Source organism: Ovis aries, chromosome 12, assembly GCF_016772045.2.
Source record: "Ovis aries strain OAR_USU_Benz2616 breed Rambouillet chromosome 12, ARS-UI_Ramb_v3.0, whole genome shotgun sequence".
In the NCBI taxonomy this organism is placed as follows: domain Eukaryota; kingdom Metazoa; phylum Chordata; class Mammalia; order Artiodactyla; family Bovidae; genus Ovis; species Ovis aries.
The window spans coordinates 56,615,490-56,641,727 of NC_056065.1; the positions used below are offsets into that span (position 1 = coordinate 56,615,490).

A 26,238-nucleotide genomic window follows, 5' to 3' on the forward strand; every position below is an offset into this window, starting at 1 on the left:
AACTTGTAACTCAGATCCTAGTAGCTAAATTTTAGATTGTCTAGAGCAGTCTTCTATAATATAGCCTCTTCTCCAATACTTAGCCAAATCTTCCCACTAAAGAAATAATATGTAAATTACATGATTCATCACTCTACTGTATTTAATATATCTAAAAAAACTAACCTTACAAACAAAATGTGAAAACACCAAATAAATGTTCAAGTTCAGAAAAATGATTTCAATTTTTAACATAAATATTTCAAAAATATTTAAAGTACTTCATCTAACAGAGTTACAATAATCTGCAACAGTAAGCCCTATTCAGAAATAACTTAAAAAAAAAAAAAAAAACTTCAGGAAAACAAACTTTCTGGAACCCATTAAGTAAATCACAAGTAACAGGATGTGAAAATCTTTTCTTATTGAGTGAATATTTGAATAAACAATGATACTCATATTTAATCTGGAACTGTTGCTGTTTTGTCACTAAGTTGTTTCTGACCCTTTGCAACTCCATGAACTGTAGCCCATCAGGCTCCTTTGTGCGTGGGATTTCCCAGGCAAGATTATTGAAGTGAGTTGCTACTTCCTTCTCCAGGGGATCTGCCCAACCCAGGGATGAAACCTGTGTCTCCTTCTTGGCAGACAGACTGTTTACCATTGAGCCACCTGGGAAGCCCCATTCTTGCATTAAACTTATTCTAACAATTCCCTTAAACATAAATGATCATGTCTTTGATGGTGGTTTAGTCACTAAGTCCTGCCTGACTCTTGTGACTCCATGTACTACAGTCTGCAAGGCTCCTCTATCCATGGGATTCTCCAGGTAAGAATATTGGAGTGGGCTGCCATTCCCTTCTCCAGGGGATTTTTCTGACCCAGGGATTGAACCAGGTCTTTCTAGTCAAGAGATACCTGGAGTGACAGGTAAATTTGGCCGTGAAATACAAAACAAAGCAGGTCAAAAGCTAAAAGAGTTTTGCCAAGAGAACACACTGGTCATGATAGCAAGCATGCTCTTCCAACAACACAAGAGAAGACTCTACACATGGACATCACCAGATGGTCAATACTGAAATCAGATTGATTATATTCTTTGCAGCCAAAGGTGGGGAGGATCTATACAGCTAGTAAAAACAAGACTAGGAGCTGACTGTGGCTCAGATCATGAACTCCTTATTGCCAAATTCAGACTTGAATTGAAGAAAGTAGGGAAAACCACTAGACCATTCAGGAATGACCTAAATCAAATCCCTTACGATTATACAGTGGAAGTGACAATAGATTCAAGGGATTCAATCTAATAGACAGAGTGCCTGAAGAACTATGGATGGAGGTTCATGACTTTGTATAGGAGGCAGTGATTAAGACAATCCCCAAGAAAAATGTAAAAAGGGAAAACGGTTGTCTGACAAGGCCTTACAAATAGCTGAGAAAAGAGGAGAAGCTAAAGGCAAAGGAGAAAAGGAAAGATACATCTATTTGAATGCAGAGTTCCAAAGAATAGCAAGGAGAGATAAGAAAGCCTTCCTACATGATCAATGCAAAGAAATAGATGAAAACAATAGAACGGGAAAGACTAGAGACCTCTTCAAGAAAATTAGAGATACTAAGGGAATGTTTCATGCACAGATGGGCACAGTTAATGACAGAAATGGTATGGACCTAACAGAAGCAGAAGATATTAAGAGGTGGCAAAAATACACAGAAGAACTATACGAAAAAGATCTTCATGACCCAGATAACCACGATGCTGTGATCACTCACCTAGAGCCAGATATCTCAGAATGTGAAGTCAAGTGGGCCTTAGGAAGCATCACTACCAACAAAGCTAGTGGAGCTGATGGAATTCCAGTTGAGCTATTTCAAATCCTGAAAGATGACGCTGTGAAAGTGCTGCACTCAATATGCCAACAAATTTGGAAAATTCAGCAGTGGCCACAGGACTGGAAAAGGTCCGTTTTCATTCCAATCCCAATGAATGGCAATGCCAAAGAATGTTCAAACTATGGCACAATTGCACTCATCTCACATGCTAGCAAAGTAATGCTCAAAATTCTCCAAGCCAGGCTTCAACAGTATCTGAACCGTGAAGTTCCAGATGTTCAAGCTGGGTTTAGAAAAGGCAGAGGAACCACGGATCAAATTGCCAACATCTGCTGTATCATTGAAAAAGCAAGAGAGTTCCAGAAAACATCTATTTCTGCTTTATGGACTATGCCAATGCCTTTGACTGTGTGGATCACAACAAGCTATGGAAAATTCTTCAAGAGATGGGAATACCAGACCACTTTACCTGCCTCCTGAGAAATCTGTATGCTGGTCAAGAAGCAATAGTTAGAACCAGACATGGAACAACAGACTGGTTCCAAATCGGGAAAGGAATATGTCAAGGCTGTATACTGTCACCCTGCTAATTTAACTTATATGCAGAGTACATCATGAGATATGCCAGGCTGGATGAAGCACAAGCTGAAATCAAGACTGCCAGGAGAAATATCAATAACCTCAGATATGCAGATGATACCACCCTTATGGCAGAATGAAAGAGCCTCTGAATGAAAGTGCAAGGGAAGAGTGAAAAAGTTGGCTTAAAACTCAAGATTAAGAAAACTAAGATCACGGCATCTGGTCCCATCACTTCACAGATGGGGAAATAATGGAAACAGTGAGAAACTTCATTTCAGCGGGCTCCAAAATCACTGCAGATGGTGACTGTGACCATGAAATTAAAAGACACTTGCTCCTTGGAAGAAAAGCTATGACAAACCTAGACAGCATATTAAAAAGCAGAGCCATTACTTTGCCAACCAAAGTCCGTCTAGTGAAAGCTATGGTTTTTCCAGTAGTCATGGATGGATGTGAGAATTGAACTGTAAAGAAAGCTGAGTGCCGAAGAACTGATGCTTTTGAACTGTGGTGTTGGAGAAGACTCTTGAGAGTCCCGTGAACAACAAGGAGATCCAACCAGTCCATCCTAAAGGAAGTCAGTCCTTACTATTCATTGGAAGGACTGATGCTGAAGTTGAAACTGCAATACTTTGGCCACCTGATGTGAAGAACTGACTCATTTGAAAAGACCCTGATGCTGGGGAAAATTGAAGGCAGGAGGAAAAGGGGATAACAGAGGATGCAATGGTTGGAATGGTATCACCAATTCAATGCACATGAGTTCGAGTAAGTTTTGGGAGTTGGTGATGGACAGGGAAGCCTGGAGTGCTGCAGTCCATGGGGTTGCAAAGAGTCAGACATGACTGAGCGACTGAACCAAACACCTTTTTTAATGGTCTGCTCACATATTCCTATGTCAATGTACATATTCCTAAACAGTGTAGTCTGTTTTGCATGCTCATAAATAGAATTTCACTGTGTTTTTCTGACACTCTTTCATTCACATTTATGCTTGTTATTCATCCACATCATTTCATGGAGATGCAGTTCCTTCATTTTCACTGCTGAAAATGTTCCACAATGTGAATATGCAAACAATACAACTATGTATATTCATTAAATACATGTTTCCCTAGGGTGAGGTTTCTCAAACTTCAGAGTGGGTAAGAATTATAAGGGGAGCCTGTTAAAAAACCTGGTTGCTGGGGTCTACCTCTGGAAACTCTATTCAGTAGGTGTTGGTCAGGGTGTTAGAATTTGCGATTTTTTACAAGCTCCTAGGTGATGCTAATGTTTATGCTTTGAGAAGCAAAGCTGTAGGATATATTTATTATTTCATTATTTATTTGTAAGAGTTTTTCATGTAATATAGACATGAAGATTTTATCACTTATATGTGTTCTAAATATCTTCTCCCAATTAATAACTTGTAAAGAAATTATGTTTTTAGGTATTATTTGGTAAATAGAAGTTTTTAATTTTGCTGTAGCCAAATTTATCCACCAAACATTTCATACTTCTCAGTGTTTGCAGTGATTGCTCAATTAGTTTCAAAAAATGAATGATCATGTGCATTATATTAGTAACAGCTGAATAATAAATGCCTGACTTTAAAATATGTCTGCATTTAATGTGAATATAAAATTTCTTATGAAGTCTATTTTTAATAAAAACCTAGCTAAATGCCACTTACAGGCTGGAAGGCAAGACAGATATAAAGAGGTGAAAGATTTACTAGGTGCCTCAAAATTGCTCTTAAATTCTAGACTATCAAAGGTAGATTTTATGACAAAATAACAGTTTGTTTCTTGAATATTGGTGTTAATGCATGCCACTTCCATTTGCATTCACAGAAATTACTTAGAAACTTGAAAACAAAATGTCCTTGACATGGTATAAATAACTGAAACACATGTTTATGAATGCTGTGATGCTAATTAAGATTCATTAAGTAAATATTCAGACACTTGATTTATTTAAATGTGAAGGAAAAGACAGTCCCACTGGCAACCACTATATAAAATAAAACACAGACTCTTAGTCTTCAAAAGCGAAAAATAACCTTTTTGTTATTTTGTCCAAATTACAAAAATTAGAAAATACTGAAAATGAGGAAACAAATGGTGCATGTTTATATGTGTGAAGTGTTTAGTTTGCTGACAGTAACAAATTGTTTACAGCAACCAAAACTGAAAAGTCTGTTGAAAACACAGTTTAACTAGAATATTTCAGAATTGCTATCTGTTCTAGAAACATTACTCTTTCCCTGTGAATATGTTTATGAGTATAAATATCACTCTTGAATCAGAATAATATGAATTTTACCTTTGACTTACATTAATACCAGTAATTTCTTGGGGTGGGGGGCGACACAAATTTAAAGAGTATTACTCAGGAGTACCCAAATTTCCCACCTGTTACCAAAATTACAGCTTTAAAATTTGCAAAATGCTTCAAGTTAGTAGTAAGCAAGCATGTCTACCATTCTATTAAAACCACAGACTGTTAGGAGCTCTATTTAGTGTAACAGTGCTCTCTCAAACTGGCTTTGCTGCTGCTAAGTCGCTTTAGTCGTGTCTGACTCGGTGTGACCCCATAGATGGCAGCCCACCATGCTCCCCCGTCCCTGGGATTCTCCAGGCAAGAATACTACAGTGGGTTGCCATTTCCTTCTCCAGTGCATGAAAGTGAAAAGTGAAAGTGAAGTCACTCAGTCGTGTCCGACTCTTAGTGACCCCATGGACTGCAGCCTACCAGGCTTCTCCATCCATGGGATTTTCCAGGCAAGAGTACTGGAGTGGAGTGCCATTGCCTTCTCCCCAAACTGGCTTTAGAGAGGATGAATTGGAGAAAAAATAGTTTTCCTTTTTCTACGCAATAAGAAAACACCATGTAGTAATCTAGTAAAAAGACAACTAATAAATGCCTTTACCCTTATGTCAAAAATTTTGTTCTCTCCTCTGGAAAATGCTTCAGAAAATCTCAGGGCTTAAAAACCGATTTCAAATGGTTTAAAATAAAATTTAAAGCCTTTTCCTCAATATTTAATACAAAAAAGATAGTTTAAAACTCTGTAGTCTACTTTTTTCAAGGGGACCATGACCTAGAATTCAATATTTTAGAAGAAGTACTTGCAAACATTCAGTCCACCTTAAGAAATTTTTCATGCTCTAAGTTCTAGTAAAAAAAAAAAAAAAATTCTAACCAACCAATCAATGCCCCCCAAAACCATATTTTTATATTATGTTAAAAGGTGAAAGAGCAAAATAATGAGCACAAAGACAGAGATGAACTCATTGTTATCAAATGGAAATATAAGATCCAAAAAGCTTAGAATTACCATTAGGCATCATTACCCAAGTAGGATCCACAGTGCCCTTTCAACCACGAGTCAATCAGTAATTGGGGAGTTCACATACTAATTATGTATTATCATAACTCCAAAAGCAATGTTTTAAAAATGTACAGCCCGTTCCCAACGTTGAATTCATCATCACAAATGATACTTAATAAGCAACCTGATGGTTATGATTCTGTAAGTCTCTCAGTGGCAAAATAAATGGTCCAGCTAAAGAGAGGCTGATGTTTTATAGTTTAAGAAGCAACATCTAGATAATAGCCTATATTCTAAGAAATATTTCAATTCTAAATGAAGATGATTCAGTATCAGTCACTGTCTTCTAGTAACAAAGTTTTTTTTTTTTTTTTAACTATGATTAAAGGCATTGATTCTAACCGCTATTTCAAAGCCAGGAAAAATAAGTCCTTAACTCACATCAACTATTCAGCTTTGTGAAGGATAGGGCAGATGACATTTAGTATCTGTTCTCAGCACCTTATAGAATTTACAGCCAATTGAAGATGGAAAGTAAAAACTATATTGCCCAGATTCTCATGTAGCTATGCTTCTAGATGTGAATAAGATTTCACAATGGGACGCACTTATGTATGATTTGAAAGGTTGGAATTTTGTGGTCATTCTGCCTTGGAAATATCTGTTGCAAGCATCACTGTAAAGATGTGGATGTTCTCTGGAACAGATACAGTACTGTTCCAGTGTCCAGTCTGCAGCTATGTGGCAATTACAGTGCATTTCTGATCCTTTGATTACAGCCATGGCATCACATTCTTGATCTCAACAAATGTTGATCACAACTGTTCCAATGGCCGAGAAAGAAATAACAGCGCTCCTGGCTTACCTATACTGAGAGTGAGTTAAGTGTCATTCTAGAAGGTTCAGTTTACATATCTCCAACTCTTCTAATAATCAAATTTGCATAAGAACATTAAAAACAGTGGGAACGTGTGGTGTTCTGGCCCCAGAAGCACCACCCACCACACACACCCCAACATAAACACACACACATACCTGCACTTTGAAGAAGGTAACAAATATTTAGCTAGAACAACGAAGAAAAGAGACAGAAGACAGAAATGACCAATCAAGAATGAAAGAAGGAATATTACAACTGAAACTCCCGAACACTAAAGAAAGAGGAAATTTAAAGGAATTAAATCAGAAGAGAATGTTATGAACAACTTTATGCCCACTAATTAGAAAAATTAAATTTACAAATTCCTAGAAAGACAATGACTACCAAAAAGAACTTCAAAAAGAAATAGAAAATCTGAAGACTTATAAAAAGTAAAGAAAGTGAAAGTGAAGTCACTCAGTCATGTCCAACTCTTTGTGACCCGTGGACTGTAGCCCACCAAGCTCCTCTGTCCATGGGATTCTCCAGGCAAGAATACTGGAGAAATGGAAAATGGGTTGCCATTTCCTTCTCCAGGAAAAAGAAACTGAACTAGGTAATATAAAATTTTTCCACAAAGAAAAGTCCAAGTCCAGATGGTTTCACTGATACACTCTGCCAAATATTTAAAGAAGAAATAATAATAATCCTTTATAAACTCATTCAGTAGGTAAATGAGGAAACAATTCCCAAGTCATTCTATGAGGCCAATAGTACTTTAGCAAACTAAATCCAGCAACAAGGAAAAAGAATTTCACAATATGGTCAAGACAGATTTTTCCCAGGAATGGAAAGTTGCTTTAACATTAAAACAACAACCCACCCCCCAAGAAACACCTCATATTATTATAATAAATAACATAAATCACAAGATCATCTCAATATAGGTAGAAAAACCTTAGACAAAATCTAATAATATAATAATACATACTTTTTGCAACTAGGAATAGAAGGAAACTTAACCTGATAAAGGGTATCTACAAAAACTCACAGCTAACATCACACTTCATTGTGAATGAATGAATACTTTCCCCCTAAGATAAAGAGATCCTTTCGGCCAGTTTCATTATTATATAAGAGATTTTAATTCATGCAATAAAGCAAAAAAGCATTAACACTGTAAAAGAAGGATTAAAATTATTTTTATTCACAGAACAGATGATATAATCCTAAATGTAGAAAACTTAAGAAATTCACCTTAAAACTAAAAGAAAAAAAAAAAACCCACAAGTACCAAGATTACAGGATGCAAAATCAATATGCAAAAAATTGATTGTATTTCTGAAGCCTAGCAACAAACAATCCAAAAATAAAATTAAGACAACAATTCCATTCAGTAATAAAACACTTAGGAATAAATTTAACAAGAGAAGTTCAAGACTTACATACTGAAAGTTATAAAACACAGATGTTAAAAATGGTTAAAAAGGAGACAGACCAATTTATGTTTACAGGTATTAAAAATATAAGCCAAAAAGTCTAGCAATTTATCAAAAGAATTCCACGTTAACGCAAACCTAAATTCTAGGTTTACTCTAGAAACACAAATAAGGTATCAGAAAATATATAAGCATATCTCAACAAATTAAACCATATGATTATATAAAGTGATGCTGAAAAGGCACCTGATAAAATACTGAAATTGCTCTTAACTAAGACACAGTTAAATAAATTATTTGAATTTAATGAACAGTATTCTTCAGGGAATTCCCTGGCAGTCCAGTGGTTAGGACTCTGCACTTCTACTGTCAAAGGCCTGGGTTAAGTTCCTGCTCAGGGAAGTAAGATCCTGCAAGGCATGAAGCAAGGCCAAAAAATTTTTTTAAACCCACAAAACTATTCTTCAGAAGGAGATAGCATGAACAGCAAACCACTAAAGCTGATTCAACTAAAGGAAATACATGGGAAAAGTACCTATAATTAGTATAATATAGCATGCCTTTTAACAAAAGAGAATGTAAAAAATCATTAGAAAAGAAAAAAATACAACCATCATTTCTGGCTACTATCAAATATACACAGATAGCCCAAAGGCTATCTGGTAATAAAAAGTTACCAGATTTAATAAGAACAATGCCTAGATATAATACAAATATTCAAATATCAACAGTTTTTTGTTTTTTACTCTCAGCAAATAGTAGGTAAAGGAATGGAAAAAAACACAACAAAATTATAGAAACATAGAAAAAAATCAACCAGAGAGACCTAAAACCTAAGTGAAAAAAACTAAAACTAAAAATCTCTTTGAAAGATAGAAAATAATCCAAAGAAACAAAAAGATATCCCATGTAACTGTAGTAAGATGAACTATCTTAATATCACTGGTTCCAAAATTAAGTAATAAATATAGGGTAATTTAGATGAGAATTCCAAAAGAATTTTTCTAGAACTGGAAAAATATAAATCTTAAAGCTTACATGGAAATGTAAAAATTAACTAAGAAATTTATGAAAATTTAACACAGTGAGGACAAAACTGCCTGCCAGATAGTTGAGGCATTTTTAAAGTAGATCCTTTATAGGAAGGAGAAATTTTAAAGATGCTCATGTCTAGCATTTGTACATATTTCATATTGATTATAAATATGATCATCATTTTTCTATTAAAAATGATGACTAATAGTGTGTTTATAACATTAAAAAACTCAAAAAACTACTTTATCTAAATGACTGCTAAGTATTAATTCATGAAAATACCTTAGCAATCATTGAGCATCATATTATAAGAGCTTTACAAATAGCATCTTCCTTTCATAGTCCTCATAAGAGCCCCAAAAGATGTATCTCTATTTTAAGGATAAGGAACTTGGGGAGAGAATTTAATCAACTTGCCCAAAGTAACATTTCTAGTCAGTGACAAAGAAGGATTTAAATAAGAGAATACTAGTTCCCAATGGAAAAGAGCAGCATACTGGGGGGGAAATGTATCTGCTAATGAAAAGGAATTCTACCCACATATATATGTTCTCCTGGAAATTAACTATGAAAGTATGTTAGTATCCAAGTGAAATGCACAGCAAGTTGGAATAAGGAAAAGATGTAATGACAAATTAAGATTTAAATTTACCTTTTAAAGAAGTAACTATTGTGTTCGTGATATTATGCTAGATTATCTTTATTTTTTTAACCAAGATTATCAATTAAAAAAAAAAGACTCAAGAATCAAAGAGACTTAGCAATGCAAAAGTTAAAATACAAGTGTTCACTGCTTCAGTAAACACTCTGAAGGAGATTTAGCAATGCAAAAGTTAAAATACAAGTGTTCACTGCTTCAGTAAACACTCAAGGTAGGAAATCAGATAAGAAGACAAAGGAATTAAGAGTAGAGTGATCAAATAATTAACCATTCAACCCAGAACACTTTTGAGAATGAAAGAAGGGCCTAATAGTTATTATAATGGTAAGACAAATATAAACTAGGACTTCCCCAGGCAAATGCAGACATTTGGTCACGCTAGTTAAGAAAAATACTTTAACAAAAAATTCTTTGGTATGATTTTTTTTAGTACTTACTATGTTAGCACGTACTCAACAATATAAGATTTAATCTTATTCACTGTCCCTAGATGGGTGCTTTGTACACAGTAGGCACGCAATGACTGTTCAAGGTTTTATAGTAGGTTTCCTTTCATTTAAAATCAAAAAGTTTCCTGTGTCTATACAATATTTAAGTATCATTATGACCTAAATTTGTAAACAAGCATAAATCCAGGTATGCAAAGACTTAGAGGAACAAAAACAAAAATAATCAACAAACACACCTTTATGTATTAAACATGGGAGATGGAGTGCTAAAATGAAAGCACAGCAATTAATGAGTAAAAATGGTATATTACATGCTTCTAATTTAGAGTGCAATAATGAAAACAAAGTTTAAACCTACAAAGAAATTTATTCTTTAAAAAATTTTTTTTAACCTTAGTCATGAAAACTGACACCAAAATAAGACAAATCTTTCATTTCTTACCTGCACAGCCGAAAGCCAAATGGTATCTAGAAGAGGGGCTGAATTTAACACAGCACACATTAGCCTTCGCCTCAATGCTTGCCACCGAGTTATCCAGGTTGGTAGACCATAGCTTCACTAACAAGAAGTAACAATAAAAACGGAAATAAACAATACATTAGCCAATACTTCTACAAACTACAAACTTCTACAAACTTCTTGCTACAGCTGTCTTTTCATGCTAAGTATTTTGATTTAGTAGGATCGAAAATACTTAAACTGTATGAATAATATTCAATAGAACAGTATATTTAAACCAACAAAGCTTAGTTTCAAAGTCAGAAAACAACATAGATAATCAATATATAATGAGAGAAAATATGATCCCTTAACCAAGGCATACAAGACAGGTTAAAAAAAAAAGGCAGTCTGGAAACACATGTGTATTTGTTTTAGCATTCTTTAAGTTGTGTGTGTGTATGTATATGAGCAGGGAAACTAGATGGCTTATCTTCCAACCTATCAAACTTTTGAGAACTTCACATACACACACATTTTCACATGTACGATATATATATATCGTACATATATATATATATATATATATATCTCACATTGTATATATCATATATACACAAATGTCACTTAAAGTACCTGGAAGCAGTTCTTATTTTATCTTTCACTTAAGAATTCCATGATTTTAAAATTTTATGTGGGAAACAGAAAGAGACTCACAGACTTAGAGAATGAACTTATGGTTGCTGGGAGGAAGGGAAACGTAGGGATTTGGGAATGGACATGTACATACTGCTATGTTTGAAATGGATAACCAATAAGGGCCTACAGTATAGCACATGGAACTCTGCTCGATGTTATGTGACAGCCTGAATGGAGAGGAGTTTGGGGAAGAATGGATACATGTATATGTATGACTGAGTTCCTTTGCTGTACACCTGAAACTATCACAACATTGCTAATTGGTTATGTGTGCATGCTCAGTTGCTCAGTCATGTCCGACTCTTTACAATCTCATGGACTGTAGCCTGTCAGTCTCTTCTGTCCATGGGATTTTCCAGGCAAGAATACTGGAGTGGGTTGCCATTTCCTCTTCCAGGGAATCTTCCCAACCCAGGGATTGAACCTGTGTCTCCTGCATTATCTAGTGGATTCTTTACCACTGAGCCATCTGAGAAGCTTTTAAAGTCAATACTATCTCAATCAAAATCCCAGCAGAAGTGTCTACAGATACTAGTAACTTGATCCTAAAATGTTTGTGGAAAAACAGAGAAACTGAAGAGCTAAAATAATGTTCAAGAATAAAGATGAAGGGCTCACACTAAATGATTCCAAGACTTAAGCCTCAAAGCAAGACAATGCGGTACAGTAAAAGAAGAAATAAAAAGATCAATGTAGAATCAAAAAAGTGTCACACTCCTGTATCCGAAATGGACAGATCCAGGAAGCAGAAAATCAATAAGAATGTAGTTGAACTCAATAATAAATCAAACTGGATATAACTGATATCTACATATTACAACAGGAGGATACACATTCTTCCCAAACTCACATGGATAATTCATTAAGACAGATCACACTCTGGGCCATAAAACACCTTAACAAATTTAAAAAAGAAAAAGGAAACCATACAATGTATTGCCCAGACTACAATGGATTATATTTGGAGATCAAACAACATACTTCTAAGTAATACATAAGTCAAATAAGAAACCTAAAGCAAAAATTAAGAATATTTTGAACTAAATGAGAATGAAAATATAATTTAAAAAAGAAATCTGTGGGATGCATCACTCAGAGGAAAATTTATAGCACTGAATGCATATATTAGCAAGAAAAATGATCTAAAATCAATAATCCAAGCTTCCAATTTAGGAAACTAGAAAGAGAAGAGCAAATTAAATCCAAAGTAAGCAGAAAAGAAGTTATAAAAATCTGAAGAAAAATCAGAAAGTTAATAGAGAAAATCAACAAAACCAAAAGCTCATTTAAAAAGACTAAACTGACAAGCCTCAAGGCAATCCTTAACAAAATCTCAATGAAGTTTTTTGCAGAAATAGAATAAAATGCTCTCTAAAATTTACATGGAATCTCAGTAGGCCTAAAATAGCCAAAACAATCTTGAAAAAGAAGAAAAAATAATGGAACACTCACTTCCCAACCTCACCACAATGCTACAGTAATCAAAACAGTGTGGCAGTGGCATAAATACAAACAATGGAAGAGAAGAAAGTTCAAAAATGAACCCTCACAGATATGATCAAATGATTTTTAACAAAGGTGCTAAGATCTTTCAATGGGGAAAGGATAATCTTTTCAGCAAGTGGTGTTGGGAAGACTGGATATTCACATGTGAAAAATGAAGTCAGACCATTACTTTATACCTTACACAAAAGTTAACCCAAAACAGATGAAGACCACAAATGTCAGAGCTAAAAATATAAAACCTCCAAAGAAAAAGCTTTATTACACTGGATTCAGCAGTGCCTTTCTGAACATGATGCGAAAAGCATAGGCAATAAAAGAAAAAATAGGCGATCTGCACTTCATCAATATGAAACAGCTGTGTGCATAAGCACACTGTCAACAAATAATGTATCTGATGAGGAATTAATACGTAGGATACAGAGAGTATGCCTGAAATTCAATAGCAGTGAGAAAAAAATACAATCAAAATGGCACAGGGCTTCAATAAACTTTTCTTCCGTGGTGGCTCAGACAGTAAAAGCATCTGCCTACAATGTGGGAGACCCGGGTTCGATCCCTGGATTGGGAAGATCCCCTGGAGAAGGAAATGGAAGCCCACTCCAGTATTGTTGCCTGGAAAATTCCATGGACAGAGGAGCCTGGCAGGCTGCAGTCCATGGGGTTGCAAAGAGTCAGACACGAATGAGCGACTTCACTTTCTCAGAAGATATACAAATAGCCAATAAGCACATGAAAAAATGCTTGACATCACTATCATTGAAGAAATGAAAGCAAAGCAAAACCACAATAAAGTACCACTTCACATCCATTAAAATCATTATTTTTAAAAAAGAGGGGAAAGAACAGGTATTGGCAAGGATGTGGAGAAACAGAAATAGTTGGGTACTACTGGTGGGGATATAAAATGGTGGAGCCATTTTGGGAAACAGAATGGCAGTTTCTAAAAAAATTAAGTATATATCATATGACCCAGTAATTTCACTTCTGAGAATATGCCCATAAGAACTTAATACAGGGATATGAAGGGATAGTCTGCCATTCATGTTGATAGCAACGTTATTTATAATGCCCCAAAAGTGGAAGCAACCCAAGATCCATCCACCAATCAACAAATGAAACAAAATGTGATATATCTATACAGTAGATTATTTTTCAGTCTTATTAAAGATGGAAATTCTAACATAAGCTACAACATGGAAAAATCTAGAAGATATTATGCTGAGTCAAATACAACAGTCACAAAGGACAAATACTCAAATATGACACTGAAGAGTGCTAGTAAATTTTATAGAGGCAGAAAGGAGAAGGGAGACTGCCAGGAGCTGGTGAAGGGGGAATGAGGAGTTACTGTTTCAGTAACACAGAAACAGTTTCTGAAACAGAGTTTCAGGTTTGCAATATGAAAAAAGTTCTATAGATTGACAAGGATGAAGACAAATTGAAGATAATTAATGCCACTAAATAGTACACTTAAAATGGTTAATTATATGTGTATTTTAAAACAACTTAAAATCAATAAGTAATTTTTAAAAATCTCTTCCTAATTAAAATTGTTCTACTAAAATTACTTATATTTTCCTGAGGAATCTAGCCAGTCACCACCTCTGAACAAATGTTAATCTTCAGTACAAAAACACAAGTACTCTCAATAAAGGCTACCCCATTACATTATTTTTAAAAAGTATTTAACATTGATTAGTGAAGCTCAGTATTACAACATTAAAAAAAATCAATTATAACACAATGTTCTATTTTAGAAATTCAAAGATAATTTCTTACAGCAATCATGAAGGAAAACGTTCCAATCCATATATACTGTGGATAAACAACTTGCTACTTCTCTTTGATCCGAAACTTTTTGGAGGGCAATCCAGTCATGTCATTTCTCTTTTATAGAATAGGACAGCTCTATCATTCAAACTACTGCACAATTGCACTCATTTCACATGCTAGCAAAAGTAATGCTCAAAATTCTCCATGCTAGGCTTCAATAGTACCTGAACTGAGAACTCCCAAATGTTCAAGCTGGATTTAGAAGAGGCAGAGGAACCAGAGATCAAATTGCCAACACCCGCTGGATCACAGAAAAAGCAAGAGAATTGCAGAAAAACATCTACTTCTGCTTCATTGACTACGCTAAAGCCTTTGATTGTGTAGATCAGAACAAACCATGGAAAATTCTTAAAGAGATGGGACTACCAGACCGTCTCATCTGCCTTCTGAAAAACCTGTATGCAGGTCAAGAAGCAACAGTTAAAACCGGACATAGAACAAAGGACTGGTTCCAAACTGGGAAAGGAGTACGTCAAGGCTGTAGACTGTCACTCTACTTATTTAACTTACATGCAGAATACATCATGTGAAATGCTGGGTTTGATGAAGCACAAGCTGGAATCAAGATTGCGGGGAGAAATACCAATAACCTCAGATATGCAGATGACACCATCCTTATGGCAGAAAGCGAAGAGGAACTAAAGAAGGTGAAACAAGAGAGTGAAAAAGCTGACTTAAAACTCAACACTCCCAAAACAAAGATCATGGCATCCAGTCACAGATGGGTAAACAATGCAAACAGTGACAGATTTTTATTTTCTCAGACCCCCAAATCACTGCAGATGGTGACTGCAGCCATGAAATTAAAAGACCCTTGCTCCCTAAAAGAAAAGCTATGACAAACATAGAAAGCATATTAAAAAGCAGAGAGATTACTTTGCCAACAAAGGTCTGTCTAGTAAAAGCTATGGTTTTTCCAGTAGTCATGTATGGATGTGAGAGTTGGACCATAAAGAAAGCAGAGCTGAAGAATTGATGCTTTTGAAATGTGGTGTTGGAGAAGACTCCTGGGAGTCTCTTGGGCTGCAAGATCAAACTAGTCAATCTTAAAGGAAATCAGTCCTGAATATTCAATGGAAGGACTCATGCTGAAGCTGAAGCTCCAGTACTTGGGCCACATGATGTGAAGAGCCGACTCATTAGATAAGACCCTGATTACTGGGCAAGATTGAAGGCAGGAGGAGAAGGGGACAACTGAGAATGAGATGGTTGGATGGCATCACCAACCCAATGGACATGAGTTTGGGCAAGCTCCAGGAGATGGTGAAGCATAGGGAAGCCTCGTGTGCTGCAGGCCAAGGGGTCGCAAAGGGTCGGACACAACTGAGAGACTGAACAACAACAACAATCATTGTGAAATAAAGTTTCCAACGCTAGAGCTACCCCTGCCTATCTATTCACTAGTCTGCAAGTTACAGATGGAAAGGAAGGAGAGGGCCAAGATAAAAGAAATCTGTTAACAGGGCTTTATAAATCTAATCTTGAGAAAAAACAGGCCAAAAGAAGACAGTAACGGGAAAGAACAAACAGTAAAGACAGATACACACACCACACACACACACATACACAAAAATAGAAAGATCAATGAAATTGGCAGAAAGAAATATAGAATTTCTGCCTTGAAACATGATTTACTTCATTCAAAGATTTTGGTATACACTCAGAATTTAATACAATTCAGAATACAGTGATGTCTAAATATTTCAACAAAAAAGTTCATTTCACAGTATATGTACAGGAACTGGTTATAAATACATCACAGGCATGAATTCAGAAAAAATTATTATAATGAAGATGCAGAATATTCATTTTTCTTTCACTCCAAGAAATAAAGATTTTTGTGCTTATTAGACTATTTTTAGAATAATCAGTAATCGCAAAGGATCACTATGGGTTTCAATAAATATGTGTATTTCTGTTAGGTTTTAAAAGGAATTAATTCGGGGGGGAGACCCAAATAGTACCTTTTGCATCATCAGAACCTGAAGCCAAGAGTTTAGGATCCATCAAATTAAAGTCAACACTCCAACATCTCTTCTCATGTTCCTAGATGTAGAAGGAAGACAAAGTAGTCTCAGAATATAGATCTTAAATAAAGCAAAACAAATAAACATAGCTGATACCAATTTATCACTATGGTGGGAGGGAGAAAGAACTGGCTATGAAAATAAAGGAGATGCAAAGTAGCTCCATAAACTTTTTAAATATACATTTATAAAATTACCACTTTTGGAAATTCATCCTACAAATGCAAAGAGCATTACTGGAATTACATAGGTAGACGGTTGGATGGCATCCCTGACTCGATGGACATGAGTTTGAGCAAGCTCTGGGAGTTGGTGATGGACAGGGAAGCCTGGGGTGCTGCAGTCCATGGGGTCGCAAAGTGTCAGATATAAATGAGCGGCTGACCTGAGGAACTGCTGCTGCTGCTGCTGCTAAGTTACTTCAGTTGTGTCAGACTCTGTGCGACCCCACTGACGGCAGCCCACCAGGCTCCCCCGTCCCTGGGATTCCCCAGGCAAGAATACTGTAGTGGGTTGCCATTTGAACTGAGGAACTGAGGAAATGCTAAACAATGATTTTAAATTTGTAATTATAAAATGCATGAAGCTCTATAATTATTAAAAAGTACAAATGTGATTCTTGCAACAAGCTCCAATATTTTGGCTACCTGATGCAAAGAGCTGACTCACTGGAAAAGACTCTGATGCTGGGAAAGATTGAGGGCAAAAGGCAAACGGGATGACAGAAGATAAGATTGTCAGATGGCATCATCGACTCAATGGACATGAGTTTGAACAAACTCTGGAGATAGTGATGGACAGGGAATCTGGTGTGCTGCAGTCCATGGGATCGCAAAGAGTTGGACACGACTGAGCGACTGAATAGTAACAACAACCACAGGTAACTAGTATTCTTATTTACCTGATAGACCTTTGACCTCTGTCCTGTGAATCCATCCCATAGGATGACGGTGCCTTCATAATCACTGCTGGCTAATAGGTTCTTATGATAACTACTCCAACTGATACAGCTGAAAGAAAGGGATATTAAGTTAAGCCTTATTTTACATAAAAATAAATAGCAATGGATACAAAGAATTTGGACGTGTTCAAAAAGATTAGAACCCTTTCAAAATGGTCTACATAAGTTCACAATAATTATTTTGCCCACAATCCATCAAGGAAGAAGGCATCAAATAATTCCCAGAGTATTCAATTGAAACTACCAAGTCACAAACCATAACCACTCTTCACTCTCATCACCAGCTAGAAGACAGATATGGTGTGCCTAAAGTTGCTACTGGCCATCCTTGACACATGAAAATACATGTCTGTAGGTGGAGATAACAGAGGCCAGGGGGGCACACGTATGTCATGGCAGAGACACATGAGGAATACATGTCTGTAGGTAGAGATAACAGAGGCCAGGGGGGCACACATATGTCATGGTGGAGACACATGAGGAATACATGTCTGTAGGTGGAGATAATAGAGGCTGGGGGGGCACGCGTATGTCATGGCAGAGACACATGATGAATACATGTCTGTAGGTAGAGATACAGGGGCCGGGGGGACACACATATGTCATGGTGGAGACACATGAGGAATACATGTCTGTAGGTGGAGATAATAGAGGCTGGGGGGGCACGCGTATGTCACGGCAGAGACACATGAGGAATACATGTCTGTAGGTGGAGATACAGGGGCCAGGGGGACACACATATGTCATGGCAGAGACACATGAGGAATACATGTCTGTAGGTGGAGATACAGGGGCCGGGGGGACACACATATGTCATGGCAGAGACACATGAGGAATACATGTCTGTAGGTGGAGATAATAGAGGCTGGGGGGGCACGCGTATGTCATGGCAGAGACACATGAGGAATACATGTCTGTAGGTGGAGATAACAGAGGCTGGGGGGGACACACATATGTCATGGCAGAGACACATGAGGAATACATGTCTGTAGGTGGAGATAATAGAGGCCGGGGGGGCACGTGTATGTCATGGCGGAGACACATGAGGAATGCATGTCTGGAGGTGGAGATAATAGAGGCCGGGGGGACACACGTATGTCATGGCGGAGACACATGAGGAATACATGTCTGTAGGTGGAGATAACAGGGGCCGGGGGGCACACGTATGTCATGGCAGAGACCAAATCAGACCCTTCAGGGCCCTACTTCCAGTTTTGTCAGATCATATAAGCCAGTAAACTGGTCTGAATTGAGTCTCTGTGTTTACAGGCAAATGTTGACTAATGTAAGTGCATGACTCAAATTTCAATAAAATGCATTTAACAGAATTAAACTTCTAACATTTACAGTTTCGGCTATTCTCAAATGTTCCAATATTGAGAATGCAACATCTAAAAATATATGCTTTTGGTTAGACATATATGTGCATCACACATATAGTAAAGCTAATGTATATTAAAGAAAAAGTCACTTAGAAAGCAAAGCAGCTGACCTAGGTGATTTCCAAGCATTTGAACACAAAGCCTTTTTGCTGTCTTCTAGCTGTATTTGTGCTACATTTTAGGGTTTGAAGAGTTTATTTGCAACTTTAGACGTACTTATTAGAATTCCTGGAAGAAATGACCTGGAGCAGTCAAGAGCCTTGGATTTAGTCAGACCTGAGCTTTAATTCCAGACCTGCAACTTAGTAGTTGTGGCTTTGGGTAATTCAGTTCACTTTCACAACTGGTTGCTCCAGATGGGTTTCAGGGAAGCTTACATATTGACCCTTTCAGCCCCAAGTCCATTGTTTCCAGATTTGAACAGTTTCCTTCTCTTTATTCCAAGGTGCATAAAATACTACCATATTGCTTTGTATCTGTCAAGACAGACAAGGTAAACCCTCTAATCCATATTTTCATTATGGTAACATTTATTATGAATTCTTGATATGGGTCAAGTATTGTGCTGAGGGCATCATGTAGCTTTATTTAAAGTATAACCCTATGAAATTGGAGAAGGAAATGGCAACCCACTCCAGCGTTTTTGCCTGGAGAATCCCAGGGACGGGGGAGCCTGTGGGCTGCCGTCTATGGGGTCGCACAGAGTCGGACACGACTGAAGTAGGTGTTACTATTAGAGCCTCTATTTTACAAATTAGTAGCATGAAATGGTTAAGAGCAAGATTCTGTCTGAATCTTGTCTACTCCAGAGACTAGCTGTACAACCATCAACAAGTTAATGAACCCTTTCTGTGCTTCAGCTTCCTTGTGTATAAAACAAGGTAATGATGGTCTGCTTAAGACACAGAACTTTTGATAATGCCTGCCACTGAAGAATTCAATAAAATTATGTCTCACTCATGCTGCGTTCCTTTCACTTAGGAATGAAGTATATAAACTAAGTAGATAACCATTACACATTCTCAATGATGAGCACCAGTTAGTTCAGTCTACCATTTTTATATGAATTAGGAAACAGAAAAGAAAGTTATACAAATAAAGCCTACAGTACTTTCTATATTATTAACATTATTAAAGTGACCACATATATTATATGTGTCATTTATCCAAATAAAAAAGGGATAAGAATGACTAGAAAATGTTCAAAGTTTTAAACAAATTTACTATTAGTTTCTTGATGTCACTCCCTTTGAAGCCAGTGCCTATGAAAACAGCTTAGGAAGTTTGTTTTAAACATGAAGACTCTAGCATTCCTTTTAGATTTTGGGGGCAGATCAGAAGCTGGGTCTAGTTTCTGCAGTTTGAACAGTATTCCAGGTTTAAAAAGCACTCGTTATAAACTCCAACCCTTAATATATGAAACTTAAACACTATGCCCTCACAAAAAGACACATACCATTCTTGTGAAAGGAATTCTTAAAATTATAAACAATTATAATAGTTAGAGATATGTGCATGCTAGAGGAAAAATTCCAGACTTTGAGACACTATTCACTGGGCTACAGTAATCCTTCATTCAATACCCCATGAAAGGTCATCTACAGTAAAGACACTTATTTGATTAAATGCAAGAAGATTTTCATTTGGCAAACAGAAAAATAGAAAAACTACTAACCCTCACAGGGAAAAAGCGATCGATATCTATAAAAAAAGATATTCTGATGTATCTTCTATATATAATTAATAATGTTAATCACAAACGAATAAGATGTCACATGAAAAGGTAAAAATAACAAACACACTAATCAAAGATACTGTTATATAGACACTACATTATGCCAAGTAAATAATGTAAATACCTGATTTTGGAATTGCAGGTCATTTCATTTTCAGGGTAATGAATATCCACCGCATCCTGAATGACTGTGCCATATTCATAGACTTTAATCTTCTTTGTAACCCCAGCAATTGCAAAGTAGTCACAATCCCGGTCAAACTCAATACTAAGAAATGAAGTACATACTTGGGTCAGTAAGACTATTTACCTATCCTTGTGATGTTACGATGATAACATTTCAGAATTTGGTTTTTTTCCTCCCCGATTTCTAAAGTGATTCTATCTACAGTGATAATAGATCTACTTGAAATGCCTTCAAACTGTATTAGGCCTTATGGAGATTAAGTCATTATCAAGACATGTAAAATTAAGAGTGGTGGAGAACTGCATAGCTATACAATTCTGAACCACAGATGGTTTTTTGGTTCCTAGAAACTTGACATGATTTTCAATTCATCTTTACTAACAATATTACAACATACCAAACCGTCAAGGCTAACAAGCTACACTGTAAAAGTAGTGAGGGAAGATTTAATGGTTTGGTATATTAAAAATATATCAAAACAGAATACTCAATAAGCCTTTTCCTTAATTTTAGCTTTTTCTCTACCTACCATTCTGTGTAGATGACAGAATTTCACAAAATTTAATGTTATTTTAATAAATTAATGAGTACACAAGCTGAATTATGACACAACTTAAGGGAGGTATAACAATAAGGATAAAATATACATATGAATGGAATAATTAAACAATCATTACGTTTCCTCCAATCATTTCTCACCTTCCAATCTAATATGATCTCTCTGACTTATGAACCACAAGCAAACAGAGGAAAACCTAAGTAAAAATTTTTCCTTCTTTTCAAGTTACTTAAGAGAATTCACCTCTCTCTTACTGACTTTTTACACAAGTTTCAAAATAAGTAACTCCGAAGGACAACACAAGGTTTTATTCATCTTTAAGGACCGTAACTTGGAGTCCTAAAAAAGTTGTTATATAATCAACAAGAATGTTAAGTAACCTAATGGAATTAAGAGCAAAATGAATCATCACACACTTTATTTCTTAATGAGTTAAATATCCTTTCTAGAAGCTCAGTCATAAAGTTAGAGAATACATAAGAATTACTGATCTTTAACTAATAACATAATAATACCAATAATAGATAATATTCATTGATCGCTCACTCACTAAAACCACTACACAAACTCACTAATTAAATTCTCATAATAACCCTATGAGTTAGGTATTAATTTTGATAGGTATTATTAATCTATCCACATTTTATATATGAGAAAACTAAGGACTGGAGTTGAGTAACTTGCCCAAAGCGTCTTATAAGTGGCTAAAATGATATGATAGTGCTCTGCATATTTTAAGCATTCACCAAGTGTATACAAATAACTACAAGACATATTTTTCTTTATACATTAACTGTGACATCTTTTTACCAAAAAGTATATGGTTAATTAATAATATAGTAAGAAGCTTTGCTAAGCTGACAATGAATTAGGAAAATAAGTACACATCAAGAATATTTCCCATAAAAATACATGTTGAGATGCTCACTTTTCATTACAACTTTAAATCCTTGCTCAATTTTATGCAATTTTTAAAGAAATTTCATGAAATGTCATTGACTATTGCAAAATTCAGCAAATGTTCTCTTCAATACTGTATGACTGTGTAGCAATGCAAAAGACTGACTTGTACAACAGTTTCAGCCTCACTGCTGTCTCAGCTAAGGTCATCTGCCCTGTGCACCCTAATGGAATATAACTGTATCGATGACAACTATTCATCTATCCCAACTCAATTTATACTCCCAACCTCACACCACTGAAGGTGAAATATTACTGTGTCTGGTAAAGGACAGAGTTATCAGAACTGAAATTCTATCCTTAACTTAGGAAATTTTGTTATGGCTGAGATATCAAAGGAAAACCAGTTATATTATCTCTAAATATTTTTTCTTCATCTACAAACACACATGACTAATAAAAATATTCCAAAGGTTGTACTAGGAAAAGTTAACACGCTACTTCCAAACTATTTGTTTTTAATATAAAAAAGTTTAAACACTAACTTATTAAAGACACTACAGGAAGAAAACTGGCATATAAATTAAAATATTGTCAAAAGAATAGATTTGATGATATAAACAAGAAATTAAATCTATTTCCTCTGTTGCTACCCTGTTATTCAACACAGCTCTCTTTCTTCAACAAAGGTTATTATTTAGCTATATCAGATCATTATTAACTCTTATACATTTTGTTTTGTATAAGAGTTGTTAACTTTTTGTTAATGACGGTTTCACCTCATTATTAACTTTTTGTTTTGACTTTACTGCTATTCTTTTCTTACATTCTGGTTATGTTCTCTTCTTAATACATTAGTATAACAAGGACCTAGATAGTATCCTTATTTTAATATTCTAAGATATAGAGGCTCTAGTTTAAAAACAAGATTTTAATAGAAATACTGATCAGAAAGTATAAAGAATAGCATTATTTCTGATTAAAAGGGAAAGGAAGAAAAACAGCTACCTTAAAAAAAAAATGCAAGTACTTTCACATAATTAAGACTCAGAATTTAAGTAGTTCCAAACATGAGTCATTTGTTCCCAATTTCAAACAGATGTAATCATATCTGTTCCCAGAAACAAAGTCAGACTCTAGAAACCAATCATGGAATAACTCAAAAGAATAATGTAGTTTTCAGACAGAGAGCTAATTTCAGAGCTAATACAAAATAGATGGTTTCTCATTTCACAATATTTCAGCTGCTTTAATTTCTGAAATCTGATAAAACAAACAAAAGTAATAAACAATGACTAGTTAGGCTGAAATAAAAACAAAATAAAAGGTAAGCAAATTAAAACACACTTGATGGTGCAATTAAATTCAAAAAAGAACTTCAAGAAGTCTTGCAATACAAAACTCATTTCTGCTATCCACTATCACTGGTAATAAAGCAAGTAGTTTATGAAAAGTTAACTGCAATAAGACAAATTCAGTTTCACAGTATTTTTTAAATTTAAAAAATAAACATTGAAAAATTATCGGAATGGGGACTTTCATGAAAATAAACTGCATTTTTCTTTCACACTTGGAACATTTCAACTGTTTTAAAAAGTGATTTATTTAAGAAGCTGTAAAATGAAACTCAGCTGTTTGAAATTGGCTGTATTCTTTGTCAAAAGGTCCATCAGTCAGATGATTAAGCATCAAGGCAATAGACCACACAGGACATTTGATTAATGCAGACATCTAGTACGGAGTAGCACAAAGCAACGTAAACACATCAGTATCTCAAGAGGGGAATTTTGTCAGGGTTCCCACTGTCTGCCATATTTTTTTTGTAATTATAAAATGTATTAGTGAACAAGGTGGATTAACATCCCCGAACAACAGAATCCAATTTATCAAAAGAAAATGTAAAGTAAACAAAATTGTTAAAGGTCCAATTCATTACCATGTTAGTTTGCCCCAGGAGATAGGGGCTGCTATAATTTCAAGGAAACAAAGAAAGGCTCAGAAACGGCCTTTTTAAAAATGAAAACAGAAGAGGAGAGCTTTACATAATACAAAAAGGATAAGTAAATAATAACTGAGGATATTCAACTATGACTTTCTTTCAACTCGATCAATAGTATTGGCAAAAACTTCCATAACATACGGAACACTACGTGTCAAGCATTGTTTTAAGCTCTTTACATTAAATATATTTAATCTTCAAATCGCCACTGCATAGATAAAGAAACTGAGGTGTACTAATGTTAAGTAATTTGCTCAAGGTTTACTGGAAAATTCCAAGTCATCAAGTTTCAGAGTCTATGCTCTCAGTCACTATGCAAAGCTCTTATTTTAATGAGAACAGAAGGGTAAGTCTATGAGAAACACATACAAAGGCAAAATAAACAACAATAACATAAAAATGGGATCTACTCATGGCATACATATGATAGTAGTAGTAATAACATCATAATTCATCCTGTACAACAATTGAAACAGAGAGAGAAAAAAGAGAGTACAGTCGCCTGGTAGGGTTTATAATTAGTGGGCAAGGTCATTTATTACTAAAATAAGCAAATGCCAAACAACAGGAACAAAACATGACACAGGAATTCAAGAGTCAATGATTACTAAGACTCACTGGAAGAAAATGTATGTTGCTTGGATATTCTCATCCATATGAGAATATTCGTATGGGTGTGCCTGCTATCTGCCAAACACTGACCAAGCTGATGGAAAACCAGGATGTTAAACCAAGACACATTTGAGAAATGTGCAGAAATATGCATTAATACAAACCTGGGCTACTGCAACAGCCTCCTTACAAGTGTGCCGGTCCTGACTTTTATCTTTTCTAATCCATTTGAAGGGTGGATATTAGGGAAAATTTCCAAAATTACAGCTCTGTTCACATAATTATCATCACTTTGTTGTTGATGTTGTTGTTCAGCGGCTAAGTCATTTCTGACTCTTTGTGCTGCTGTGAACTGTAGCATGCCAACACTTGCTACCATGTAAAAGTCAAACTTCAACCATTAAGAAAGGTTTGTCACAACCCGGCTTGAAGCTTTTCTTAAAACTTAAAAAAAAACAAAAAAAAAACAAAAAAAAAAACTACGTACGTAGGCAACGGTTCAAAAAGTGTACAGACAAAAGCTAGTCTCCCTCCCAATTTTACCAAATAAGCACCTGATCAGCCTCCCTAGAGACAATCAATAGTTACAGTTCGTGCATCCTGCTAGACATGAACAAACATATGGGTATTCACAGTCTTTTTTTTTTTTTAACACATGGGATGATATAATAGTATCTTGACAATCATGCAATATCAGTACATATTAGGGATACCTCATTTTTTTTTCTCAGTGGTTGCACAGATTTCCAACATATGGGTATATCATAAATTATTTAATAAGTCTAATGAGGAACATTTGCTTTCTAGTTTTTTTTTTTCTTTTCACTGTTAACAGTACTACAATGAAATAAATACCTATCCATGTCATCTTTCACATATGCCAGAATATCCCTAAATATACTTGGATTATGAAGTGCTACGTCAAAAATCATACCTTGTTAATATAGTTAAATAAAGCTAAACCTCTCTCCATCCAGATCAACACTACTAATAATTTCATCTCCAAATGTTTCATTATCTTCTAAATCTAACTAAAACCCAGCTCTTCCCTGAAAATGCTGATTCCTCTGAGGTCCTCTCACGTTCCACATTAAAACACACTTAGATATAAAGTCAGGGTCCTCCTTGCTATGCACAACTTCCCCAGGTATTCTTTCTCCTCCCTAAAACCTCCCAGGTCAAAATATCCTGTTAACTTGTATCACATAATACTGCTCCTTGTTACTCTTACCAATCCATGAGTTCTCGG

At 35.5% G+C, this 26,238-nt stretch overlaps 1 protein-coding gene across 9 annotated transcripts in view; it reads right to left on the reverse strand.

The window, feature by feature from the left end:
- The window catches only part of COP1 (COP1 E3 ubiquitin ligase), a 231,608-nt gene that overhangs the window by 73,633 nt on the left and 131,737 nt on the right, over window positions 1–26,238 (reverse strand). For all 9 annotated transcript variants that reach the window (XM_027975896.2, XM_027975897.2, XM_015099327.3 and 6 more), the window contains 4 exons: window positions 20,857–21,000; window positions 17,556–17,664; window positions 16,592–16,673; window positions 10,593–10,709 (listed from right to left, as the gene is read on the reverse strand). In XM_027975896.2, the coding sequence (XP_027831697.1) occupies window positions 10,593–10,709; window positions 16,592–16,673; window positions 17,556–17,664; window positions 20,857–21,000 (452 nt within the window). The remainder of the gene's footprint in view (window positions 1–10,592; window positions 10,710–16,591; window positions 16,674–17,555; window positions 17,665–20,856; window positions 21,001–26,238) is intronic.